Source organism: Anarrhichthys ocellatus, unplaced genomic scaffold (assembly GCF_004355925.1).
Source record: "Anarrhichthys ocellatus isolate YVR2014 unplaced genomic scaffold, GSC_Weel_1.0 scaffold10, whole genome shotgun sequence".
Taxonomy (NCBI): domain Eukaryota; kingdom Metazoa; phylum Chordata; class Actinopteri; order Perciformes; family Anarhichadidae; genus Anarrhichthys; species Anarrhichthys ocellatus.
This window is the reverse complement of record NW_022280040.1, coordinates 2,279,297-2,291,229: the sequence shown is the minus strand read 5'-3', so window position 1 is coordinate 2,291,229 and position 11,933 is coordinate 2,279,297. Positions and strand designations below refer to the sequence as shown.

Below are 11,933 nucleotides of genomic sequence, written 5' to 3'. Positions count from 1 at the left end.
GTGTGTGTGTGTGTGTGTGTGTGTGTGTGTGTGTGTGTGTGTGTGTGCGCGCTTGTGTGTTTTGTTTGTGATCTGTGTGCCGAGCATCAATGATTCATCGTCATCCGTCTCCCACGCCCTGTCTGCCAGACTGAGTCGGGAGAGCGTTGTTTGCTCTGTACCAGCGTCTGTGTGTGTCAGGCTCAAGGTACGCTCACATTTGCCTTCAGCCCAACAAAACCGCCCCAAAAATGACGGGATGTCAAAGTTCAAAAGGTGTTGATATTGAGCAAAGCGATATTAAACTGTAAACAATCTGAGAGTGATGCAGCTTTCTAGTCGAGTGTATTTTACATAACAAGATGATGACATGCCACAAGAATAATTACCCCTTCATTTTGAAACCCAATAGGCATCAACACAACACTGTTTAATGTTTAATGTTGAATAATGACGAGCTTTGACCTGCGAGTCAGCTCGATCCAGCTCTGAAACAAGAAACTTGAATTTCTTTGCTGCATGAGCTTCAATTAAAGTCGGACACGAGTGCGGCTGGGCCTTTTCATGCCAGGGGACGACACGTAAGATACTTATGTAGAGACAAAGACATTGTCCGTCACTGACTTCCCAACATGTGAATGCAGCCAATTAAAAGAGTAGCATTAGTGCAAAAAAAGGACAAAGGCATTGTTGCAGTTTTCAAGCGTTCTGTTTTACTTGAAAACCATCGTCAAGGACAGGGTGAAGACAGAACAATGTAAATAAAGAACTTCATTTTCTCAGAAGCTTTTTGACCACTGTTCAGAGAAAAACTGAAGACCTGTAACTCTGATCAGTGAAACACTTCCACTCTTTGACAGCAGCAGGTAGCAGCAACTGTAAGGGCAGAAAATCTCCTTTCAGACATTTCAATGGGTGACAAACCACTTTGCAAGAGAGAGAACTCAGAACGTAGACGGCAGACAGAACACAGATGGCAAGAGACAAACTATAACTGAACCCTGACCTTCAAGCTGAATCTATCCGCCTGTGGCTCCAACAAGCGGGCCAAGCAGCTGGAGGACAGTTACACGGAAAACAAGGCTCTAAGCACCCAGGTGGAGGTGTTGAAAGCTCCCCTCCAGGGTCTCAGAGCAGCATATTGCCTGCCAGGAGGAGAAAGTTGGTGAGCTCTCTACCAGGCTAGAGACAGAGAGCAAAAAAAACAAGTCTCTTGGGAGACTGGTAGAGTCACCAGCGGTGCTCCAGAAAGAAAGGAGCTTGAGACTGGAGCTGAGTGAGCATTTGCAGTAACAAAAAGATGGCCGTTAGCAGCAACTGGAGGCAGAGATAAAGTTTCACGCTGAAATGGCAAAAGAGGATCGGGCTCTGATCCAGGATCTGAGGGTTATAGCAGAATCCCATCCATCAGGAGATGAGGGGCAATCCTTCAATTGCACAATTGTAGTTTCACTTACTTTTGGTTTGATTCAAATACATTACATTCTTAGAATATGCATGAGAGAAAATTGTGTTTTTTTTTTCCAGCTGTTGTTTTTCTCCAGTTACTCAAAAAGAAATCGCATATGCTCGCCATGCATATGTATTTGTATATCGACACATTTGCATCGTAAACACTAATTTGCAGGGAAATGGGTGAGAGAGAGCGAGAGAGAGAGAGAGAGAATGTCAGACAGCAGACATGCAGTGAGACTGGGAACAAGAAAGAAGACAAAGACGTTGTGAGAAGAGTCTTCTGTTGCTGGCGATTTCTGTTTCTAGGTTGGTGTTGTGTGACTAACTTGATGGGAACTGCTCCCAGGATGAGGGCAGCCAGAGGCTTGATCGGGGAGCGGGTCATTCATTGGTTTCCTAATTGGTGGGAGTGCAGTGAACTGGCTAAATTTATTGGCCTGTTTTTTGGCTGCCTTGCCTGTAAAGACATTCACTCAAGAGAGTGGAGAATGTGGCCGTAGGTCACAGAAACACAGGAATAATTTCAATAGGAAAATACTTACAGACACTAACACACACTTAAATGTAACAGGTTTGTTGGAGCTTTTCATGTGTCTTAATCTTTGTCAGAGAAAAACTGAGATTTCCTGTGAATGCCATTAATATTATATTCATGAAATGTCCTTGTAGGTTAGAGCCCTACATGCTGGTGTTAGTGATCTGAATCTTCTGCCTGTGAGTCTTGAGTCCTTTTTTGAGTCTCAGACACAAAGCACTGCAGTGATTTAGTCTCCGACAGGCAATGATATGCATTTAAAATAGCATTACATACTCTGAATTTGAATCTGATTTCTCTTCAACGCTTCAGCTTCTGGTCTATAGAACGATGAAGCTCCACTTGTGTTATAAATGAAACAAATGCATTAATGGTAAATGTCTTTAAAGCCACTTAAACACAACCTGAAACCTTTTCTGATCTGGAGTGTTTTCATCTCTGTTCAGGCACTTCATAGAAAGCTGTTTACCATCATGCAAACAGGAAGTGAATGGATCTTTTACATTTCCATTCAAAGTATAGTTCACTGCTTTAGACAGGCGTCTGCCAAATGTCAAACCTGGAGCTTCTGTAAACCTTCTGCGAAACCCGTCCCATACACTATGGTCTTCTTCTGTGAGAAAAAATAACCTTTTTCACAGTGTCCTGGCTTATCAGAGAGACACACACACACATTCGCTCACACAGTTCTTAAAAGAGCAACTGCAGCCAAAGATGGCCTACCTGCTTCCCCCATTTTTCCACTAAAGATTGATTCACATGGATTATAGACTGTGGCTCTGCTTTGAGAAGAGATATCTAAAAATAGATCCCATGGAACAAATGCCCCATATGCCTCCATCATGCAATCAAAACGATGACCTTTTTTTCTTAACGTGCTCATTGTGTCATTCTTTTATTCTTTGTCTGTATATCCCTTTCCCTGTCCTCCTCTGGCCTCTCTCTCCCCTCCATTGCTCCTCTCCTCAGTCTCTAACAGGTGACAGCAGTATATGTCGTCAGGTGTTGTCAGGCTGGTTTCCTATTCCCCCCAACAGGCTGTTAATACTGACACGTCAGCACACTGGGCTCTGGCAGCGCCAGGATGAAATTCCTCCAATATCCCGTATAATGATTACCGCGCAATCTCAATAACAACTTGACCAATTTTAAGGACCCCTACCACCCTGTATGTGCTGCAATAGAAAAAATATTAATAATCTTTAAAAAAAGCTTTCTTGCACATTTGTATAATCTCTAAAATCCTGTTATTTCAGCCTATTTTTATTTCCTGTATGAGGTGCTAAGAGGATAAAACCTGTGTTCCCACTCCCACAGTGACCTGAAAAAGAAACCTACAAAAAGCCAGTGATGCCACTTTATTGAGATGTACTGGAATTAACCAGCATGATTTTTTGTAGTTCTCACAAGACATTTAACAAATTAATTGTGTTTACAGACATTTGCCTCTTTCAGCCCCTTCATAACATATTGGCTCTTCATGATTTTGGCTCCACATAATTGCTCAGATAAAGGCTGCAGGGAGCTTCATTATCCGCACAGAATAGCCAGCTGGAGAAAGACTTGAGTGGTGGAAAGCGTAACCGCAGTCTATTCTGTCGCTAGATTTTCCACTTTGCTGGGCTGCTGCAGAGCTCTGCCTCTCTGCGTGCTCCCCTTAAAATCCCATGTGGTGCTCTCGCTGGGCAGAAGCAGGAGGCTGACAGCAGATTATCTCACTTTCCCATATGCTCTATATACTGTACATCTACACGGAAGTATACGTATGTAAATAAATACACTGCAGTTTGCGAAACCTGCTGGTGCAGCTCTGTCATTTCCTTGAGAGTATGATTTGGACTCTGTGGAGTGTTCCAAAGTGACCTGTATCTGATATCATTTTGAACAGACCTCCATGCTAAAATGACCCACATGTGCAGCTGAACAACAACAAATAATGTGACATCTGGCCAGCTCTTATTGAAGCCAAATTGTGATCCATGCCTTAACCACTAAAATGCTGGATTATGCTACTCTATGAATGTCTCTAATTCTATTCTATTCTATGCAGAGTGACGAATACAAATTGTGCGATCTGGTAATTCAGACTGCAGGCACATGGAAACATAAGACATGTCAGATTTCAAACCTTGAAATAAGTCAAATCATGAATGAAAGGACTTAGAATTAGAATACAATTACAAATTGTAAACATTATACAGGATGCTCACTATTTGTACTAAGTAGCATTCTTGGATTTAAGTTATCCGACTCTCAGATAGGTCCTGTTCGTGACTTTCACGGATAGGATATCTAGGCGCAGCCTGGGGGAGGAGAACGTCAGGTTCGGGGGTCTCGGGATCGCCTCTCTGCTGTTTGCAGACGATGTGGTCCTGTTAGCCTCCTCGGATTGTGACCTCCAGCATTCACTGGGGCGGTTTGCAGCCGAGTGTGAAGCGGCGGGGATGAGAGTTAGCACCTCCAAATCTGAGGCCATGGTGCTCTGCCGGAAACCGGTGGATTGCTCCCTCCAGGTGGGGACGGAGTGCCTACCTCAAGCGAAGGAGTTCAAGTATCTCGGGGTCTTGTTCACGAGTGAGGGTAAGATGGAGCGGGAGATCGACAGACGGATCGGTGCGGCTGCAGCAGTAAAGCAGGCGCTGCACCGGACCGTCTTGGTGAAGAGGGAGCTGAGCCGGAAGGCAAAGCTCTCAATTTACCACTCGGTCTACGTTCCTACCCTCACCTATGGTCACGAACTCTGGGTCGTGACCGAAAGGACAAGGTCGCGGCTACAAGCGGCCGAAATGAGTTTCCTCCGTAGGGTGGCCGGGCTCAGCCTTAGAGATAGGGTAAGGAGCTCGGTCATCAGGAGGGAGCTTGGAGTAGAGCCGCTACTCCTTCGCGTGTAAAGGAGTCAGCTGAGGTGGTTCGGGCATCTAATTAGGATGCCTCCTGGACGCCTCCCACTGGAGGTTTTCCAGGCACGTCCAACTGGGAAGAGACCCCGGGGAAGACCCAGAACGCGCTGGAGGGATTACATCTCCCAGCTGGCCTGGGAACGCCTCGGGATCCCCCAGAATGAGCTGGAACATGTTGCCGGTGAGAGGGAGGTCTGGGTCAGCCTGCTTGGCCTGTTGCCACCGCGACCCGACCCCGGATAAGCGGAGGAAAATGGATGGATGGACTCTCAGATACTTACTTTTGGACATGATAGGACAAAATGCTTCGCAAAATGCTGCTGCGGAGTAAGATGATAATGGGCTATTGTATTACACTACAGTGATAAAGGTTCACTTTTAGTACTCTTATTACATTCATCTTCTGATCTACAATGGAGAAAGTGGGATATTTAGTTGTGTCAGGAAACACTGGTACAAGTATTACAAGTATCTGATGTTAGGTCAATAACCTAAAAGAGGATATGGTGTTGACAAATTTCTGTAAGACTCATAGCATTTCATAAATCAAATCACTAAACTTTCTGCCTCTTCCACAAAGAGAACATTAGATGTCTCTAATGGAGAAAATGTGATTATTTAGCTGTCACTTTTAATTGACTAACTGATTGAGAATCAGTATTGGCTGTGTATACGTGGTGGCATACTGACGTCGTACGTAGTGTGACCAGTTTGTCATTCATTTTGGTCCCTCTACTCATGCTCTGTCTGAGAGCACTTTGTCCCAACGTAACTCATCTCCCACACTGTGCCACGGGCTCTCCCACATGCCGACACGTTCATCTGTAACACCCTGTATGGCGAAGGTCTGAAGAAAAAGCTGGCTGATACAGAGGAGGAGAGACACAGGGGAGAAGACGGAGAGAGAGGGGGAGAGTTGACAGCTTTGGGTCTTGAAAGAAAGAGCTGTAGGAGAAAGGAATGAGTAAATTGCCTGACCGTTGCCTGCAGCTGTGCTGCACCTAAATTTAGACTTTTTACAGACACAGGTAAGTGAAGCAGAATACCCTACCGTCAACCTGCAGTAGCTGTCCAACGTCAAATGCTGCAGCGTACCAGAAAGACAATCAAAATTGTGCAAATTTAAACTGCTGTGTGGCTTGCAAATATGTCTCCAGTCATACGGCGGCGGGTCTGTTCATTTCATGGCCCTCTGCTGTGCATCAGAGAGTTTGCCAACCACTGGGTTAAAATGGAAAAATAGAAAATAGAAACAGACAGGGTTTTCTATAGAGCCTGCTTCTATGGGCATTCACTGTAAGAGCACACACCCTCTCTCAAAGCAAAAGGTCTTGTCTCGTATTAATTGATCTTCTAAATGAGCTGCGTGCAACATTTTGCCAGTATTTGAACGCACAAGACGAGAAGGTGGAGAGTAAGTGAGGAGAGACACAATAACATCTCTAACCACCTTTAGTATGTAGGATGAGCTCTTTTTAATATTCCCCTTTCTGCCCATCTGAATGTCAATCACAGAGGTGCATCCAGGTGATCAGCATTCCAGCTGCTTCCTGGAAAGGTTATAGGACCACTGCTGTGAGAGTTATGTTCCTGCCTGTTGCTAACCTGATGGTGTTTTAAATCATACCGACAGGTTAGAACGGCTGTCTCCAGGTTTGCTGAAAATCTCATGGGCTTTTTAGCAGTTAACCCACGACCTTGTCCTCTGTCCTGCGGCCTGTTCTGCCAGTACTGAATATATTTCAAAGGACTGTTGTTAGTGTTGCAGTGGAGCAACACTGACAGCATAGCTCAGAGAGAATCTCTGCAATGTACGTATGTGCAAAACAAACACAGGATTTTCGGCCAGGAGACCAAATTTTTGCATGTGAGTCGTTAGTGTCGCTAGTAATGTGAGTTGTTAGTCATGTGACTCGTTTGTCACTAGCTAGTCAAGTAAGTCGTTAGTCACTGGATAGTGACGTGAGTTGTTAGTCGGTCAAGTTAACGTCAATCATGCTCTTTCCCTCAACTTCCTGTGAAGACAGGTTTATTTAGAAAAGTCACAATGCATGTAATGAGTGGAAAGTGTCACGCTGTTCCTGCCAAGTACAAAACTAACGCAAGAGGGGTACCTAGAGCTAGCTAAGTTAGGACCACGGTCCATTCGTTCGGTATTTGAAGAGTTAGGAGTGAGAATGTGTTGTGAATATTCCTTCAGCTATTTGTAAAGTATCATCAAACAAATCATTATTCTTTTAGTGTTTCCGTCCATCCATGCAGAGGGTAGAATAGTAGATTTTGACTAGTTAGTTTAGCTGAGTATTTGGAGTAAAGCATTTCTTTATGACTGGGGGTCCTGTAGGAACAGTGACGCATCATCTGCATGAAGTGTCACAATTAGGGCATTTTGCCATCCCATTGGTGGTGATAATCGTAGGTGATATGTATACAGTCTCCTTAATAATGATTCACCAAACCTACATATTTATTATTTTGCAAATAAGAATTTCCAATTCACTCCTGCTGAGTTTTTTTTTTTAATGATTCTTGTTAGCTGATTGTCTCGAAATAGATTTTTGATGTGTGCAGAAAAGTTGTATTCATGGTAAACAATGAGAGTTCATATAAAGAAAGCAAGGCTGTATATGCTAACCCCTTCAGCTTTTCACACATTAAGACCCCACAAATCGAGGGCTTTTACTTCCCGAACATCAGACGCTTTGATCTAACCCTAGTCCTGAGAACAATCTAATTTTTTGTCTTGTTTTCTTCCATTAACAAAAAAAAAAAAAAACAGTCACTCTGCAAGTCTTCAGAAGAATCTATTGATGTTCTGTTAAAGTCAACCCCACTCGTCTTTCTTCTCCCTTAGCTCCCCTCTCTACAGCAGCCTCAACAGAAGCTGAACCAATTCATTAGCAGGCTCAGAAAGTCAATTATGCTAATGGTTTCCTTTGCCAGGGGAGGTGGAAACTCAGCAAAGCCAGATACTTTTTATTGCACTTCTACACAATTTCTTCTATATATTTTATTTAGACCTCTATTAAGTGGGCAAATCGATCTTCTGAAGTAAAGAGGGCAAAATGACTTGAGAGAAGAGGAGAGGATGAGAAAGGAGGCGTTGGTTTTAGCAGTCAAGCTCAGGCAAAGTGATGATGGAGGAAGGATAAACCCAGTGTCAGGAGACCATCAACAGGAATCCCACTTACTTATTCATGCAGCAGCCGAGCATCAGGGAATCTCCCAGCCTCATTATGAAATGTGCGTCGCAACAGCTCACACAGCAGTGCAGCTCTTGCTTGAAAGCCTTTGCTTATCCACTACACTCTCCTCCCTTCCTTCTATCTTTTTTAGATCAGATCGCTCTAGGGAAGCAATGTCATGCTTCATTCATCGAGACGCCTCTCCCACTGTCCTAAATCCCTCTCCGTTTTCTCTGAAAGGGAAGGCTTGGCTAATTTCAACAAGTTTGTGTAGCTGGCACAGAAGGGAGCAGATGCCTGAGCTGACATTTGCATTTACTTATTGTCTGTTTTTGTGCCAAAAGAGAGTTGCAAGCACAGAAATGAGAGCATTGAACCACTGTGCAACAGCATTTAAAGCATGCATTTTAATCAAATATGCTGAAATAAACATTTCCTGGGACATTTTACACTGCTGCACAAAACACAACAATTGCATTGGTGTCATATATTCATTGATTATCTAATACCTTTTAAAACGACGTATTCTCTGCCAGCTATATTGCTCTCAGGTCATCTTAATTTCTTCTTTTATATTGGCATCTCTATCGTGCGCAACCGAAAATGTCCTCTTGCAGTGTGAGCAGAATGCAGCATTTTCACTGTGGGGTATTTAGCGAGGGAAGAAGTAAGCGTCCTTCAGCTTTCTCTTCGGCATGACAGCTAGCTGCTAGCGTACTGACAGGTTCTGTCGCAAAGTGTCATAGCAACAGCCTTGACAATGACACATTGATTGAGTGATACACATACAGACACATACGTGTTGAATTCAGACATGTGGTGAATTGTTTATGTTTTTTATATTGGGTTAGGTAATAATGAATGGGACAGAAAATGAAAAACAGATCAATGAACGAATGTTTGTCTGGACTTGGGATACACAGCTTGAAACTTGGACAATCCTGGACAACCCCAGTTATACTTAGTTGTCCTTTTTAGCTGACAAAATCCACAGTCACCTGCTAGAAAAGAATAGCCTGCTTCTGTCTACCTCTGAACTAAATCAAGGACACAGTGTTACAAAGAATTTTGAGAAAGTTTGACCTCGCATGCTACTCACAAATACAGCTTAATTTGAACTAAAATTCCTCTCAGATGAAAATATCTCCACAATATAAACTTGCAGCCCTGCTGTGTCCTTGAATATACCTTTGCAGTTCAAAGATCGCTCCTTGTACTCCAGCTCATTTCAGAGTACAGGTGGAATCTATTTGTATTTCTGCCTCGTATGCCACTTGGACACCGCGGTGCTCTTCCAGATTCATTTCTGTGCCTTCTTCCTCGGGCCCAGAGGGAGATAAAGAGTCAGGCCTCTTCACTGGAGCTCGGCAGCCACCATTAGAGTGACTAGACTGGGTTGACCCGTGGCATGAAATTAAGAAGCTGAGGCCCATTGAGCAGCCCAACTGATGGAGGCAGAGGATAATAAATCCAGTGAGAAAGAGGAGGAGAGGGAACGAAGGAGGGGGGTGGAATGGATGTGGCAGCCCATGATGCAGCCTCAGGGGCACTCAGGATCCCTTTATTAGCATGGCTATTTTCACCCTCTCCTTCAACAGCCTGTCTTTTCATTGAACACAAGCATCAACATGCATGTGGGATTAACTCGAAATAAACTACAGTAATGAAGGAACCTGTCACCCAGGTGAAGCTAACAGATGTTTTTAATGATGTTTTTAGGGAAGACAGTGAAAAATATCATATTTACCTGGATCTTTTGAGTTTTTGAGTCCTTGCACAGTAAATCTGTCGGTGTGTTGTTTGTTTAGCCTCACCATTGTGTGTGAGACAGTGGTGTGAAAAAGCAAAAGGAGAGTGGGAGGGACCGCGTGATTAAACACAAAAGTTGGCCGAGATTCATGCAATCCGACGCAATGCTGGAGCAAAGGGAGCGCTTCTCTGAGGGCTTTTCATAACCCTCTGTTTAGAATTACTGCTTATGTAATCATCGTCTCTGTCCTGAGGTCTGACTGGTCGGCATTCGAGCGCCCAAGCGGCCGTGCACCATGAAATGAGGAAAAGCCTGGAAAATGTCGTGGCATCACATCTGAAAACCCTTTGCATTAACTGCTGTCATACTCATTACGACACACAGCTCGGATGCTGCATAAAATGACTGTAAACAAATACTTTTCTTATCTTTAATACAGCCTCCACAGAGAGAGGGAGAGGCGCCGCTGAATCTTCCTAAAAAGCCAATTATTTGCTTTAAATTAAAGAGCAGAGCTTTAAATATGACAGTCTGACAGCATACATAAACCTGGTTTAAAAAATACATAATGACACAAAACCAGTCCTGCCTGACTCATTTTTAATTGACTTTTATTCTTACAAAATCCTTCTCTCTTCAGTATAATCATTGAAAAAGTTTAAAAGGTCTGGTTATCTACACTTTAATAATTAAAGACACCCAACTTAAGCAGATTTTAATGGAAGTCTTGGCTTGAAGTCAAAGTTCTAATCCTGGTGTTATTATAATAAAATCTGATTCCTGCCAGTGTCTTTGCCATCTGTTCTTTTTGACTTAATATCATGTTTTCTTTCTTCCTCTCCTCCCATCTGCCTTTCTTTCTGGTCTGCAGGATTTTAAGGACACAGTCGCTTGAATGGTACTATAACAACGTGAAGGGTCGCTTCAAGAGGTTCGGCAGCGCCAAGGTTTTGAAGACTCTGTATAGAAAGCACATTATAGAGAGAGGAGCGCTCTCTGATCTCCCAGGTAACTGCATCCTCTCGCATACTTTTTAATCAGCCATGCATGATCTTTATCTATTGCCATCCCTAACTGTTTTTTTTGTTTTTTTCTTCTATCTTTTAATCATTATCGTCCGCATCCTTTTGATTGCAGAGCGGCCTTCTGTCTCCGTGCAATGTTGTGTTGCTTTGTGTTAAACGCCAGTTTGGCCAGAGACGTAATATAACTTCCTCGAGCAACTTCGTTTGAGATGCAAGGTTCTGGTCGCAGTAAACACAGACGAGCACACTTGATTGCTCATTAGTTTGCTTTGATAAATGATCACTCACTATGTTTCACACATTTTGACACTCTGACTGATTAATTAATTACTTTCTCACTGGCATGTAGGAACAAAGATTTTCTCACAGTCAAACACACTCACATGCACACACATCTGGGTTATGTTCAGAGTGGGCTCGAGCTGTTTTCACCTCTCTTTACCCTTTTAATTTATTTGATCACAATGTGGTTGCATTTATTCGAGGAAACCACTGTCTTCCATGCGGCAGTTAAATTTAGAAAACACTCATGTGGTCTTGAATTTTCTGTGTGTCGGTGTTTGTGTGCGAGTGTGTCAGCGATGATGATGGTGATAGACATGGTGATAGATGGTGGCCAGTTAAGCCCTGCGGGGGCTCAGGCCACTTTAGCCTCCTCAGTGAATTGTTCCTGTGCAGGACGGCAGCAGGGCAGCTTTTATTCGCCTCCCGCGCTCCAGATAACATTGTTTTGACCCAACTGCAACATGATCGGTCTGCGTCTGTTGCTGACTACAAGGCATTATTTCAAAGCCTGGTACATAGGATTAAATGGATGAAGGGAGCACAGAGGGGACAAATCAGGTCGGACTTGAGGCAGAACTGGATGATGTTGAGATGAGGGGATGTTTAGGAATACACCATGACCACAACAAAAAAACAGTTTTATCATTGTTATGTATTATTCTATAATTACATCTGCAACTTTGTAACCCACACAGTAGAGATTACAGCTACAGTATAACTAGCAAAATCCGTCACTATTACATTTTCCTTTTTGCAGACAGCTCGTCTAGCCGTTGTGAAAGCTGTCATGTCTTTACGGGATAAAATAGCTAGATTTGG

At 43.4% G+C, this 11,933-nt stretch overlaps 1 protein-coding gene across 7 annotated transcripts in view; it reads left to right on the top strand.

Moving 5' to 3' along the window:
* myripb (myosin VIIA and Rab interacting protein b) overlaps nucleotides 1–11,933 on the top strand; it is a 95,591-nt gene that overhangs the window by 57,625 nt on the left and 26,033 nt on the right. For all 7 annotated transcript variants that reach the window (XM_031849812.1, XM_031849809.1, XM_031849808.1 and 4 more), the window contains exon 4: nucleotides 10,676–10,812. In XM_031849812.1, coding sequence (XP_031705672.1) covers nucleotides 10,676–10,812 — 137 coding nt within the window. The remainder of the gene's footprint in view (nucleotides 1–10,675; nucleotides 10,813–11,933) is intronic.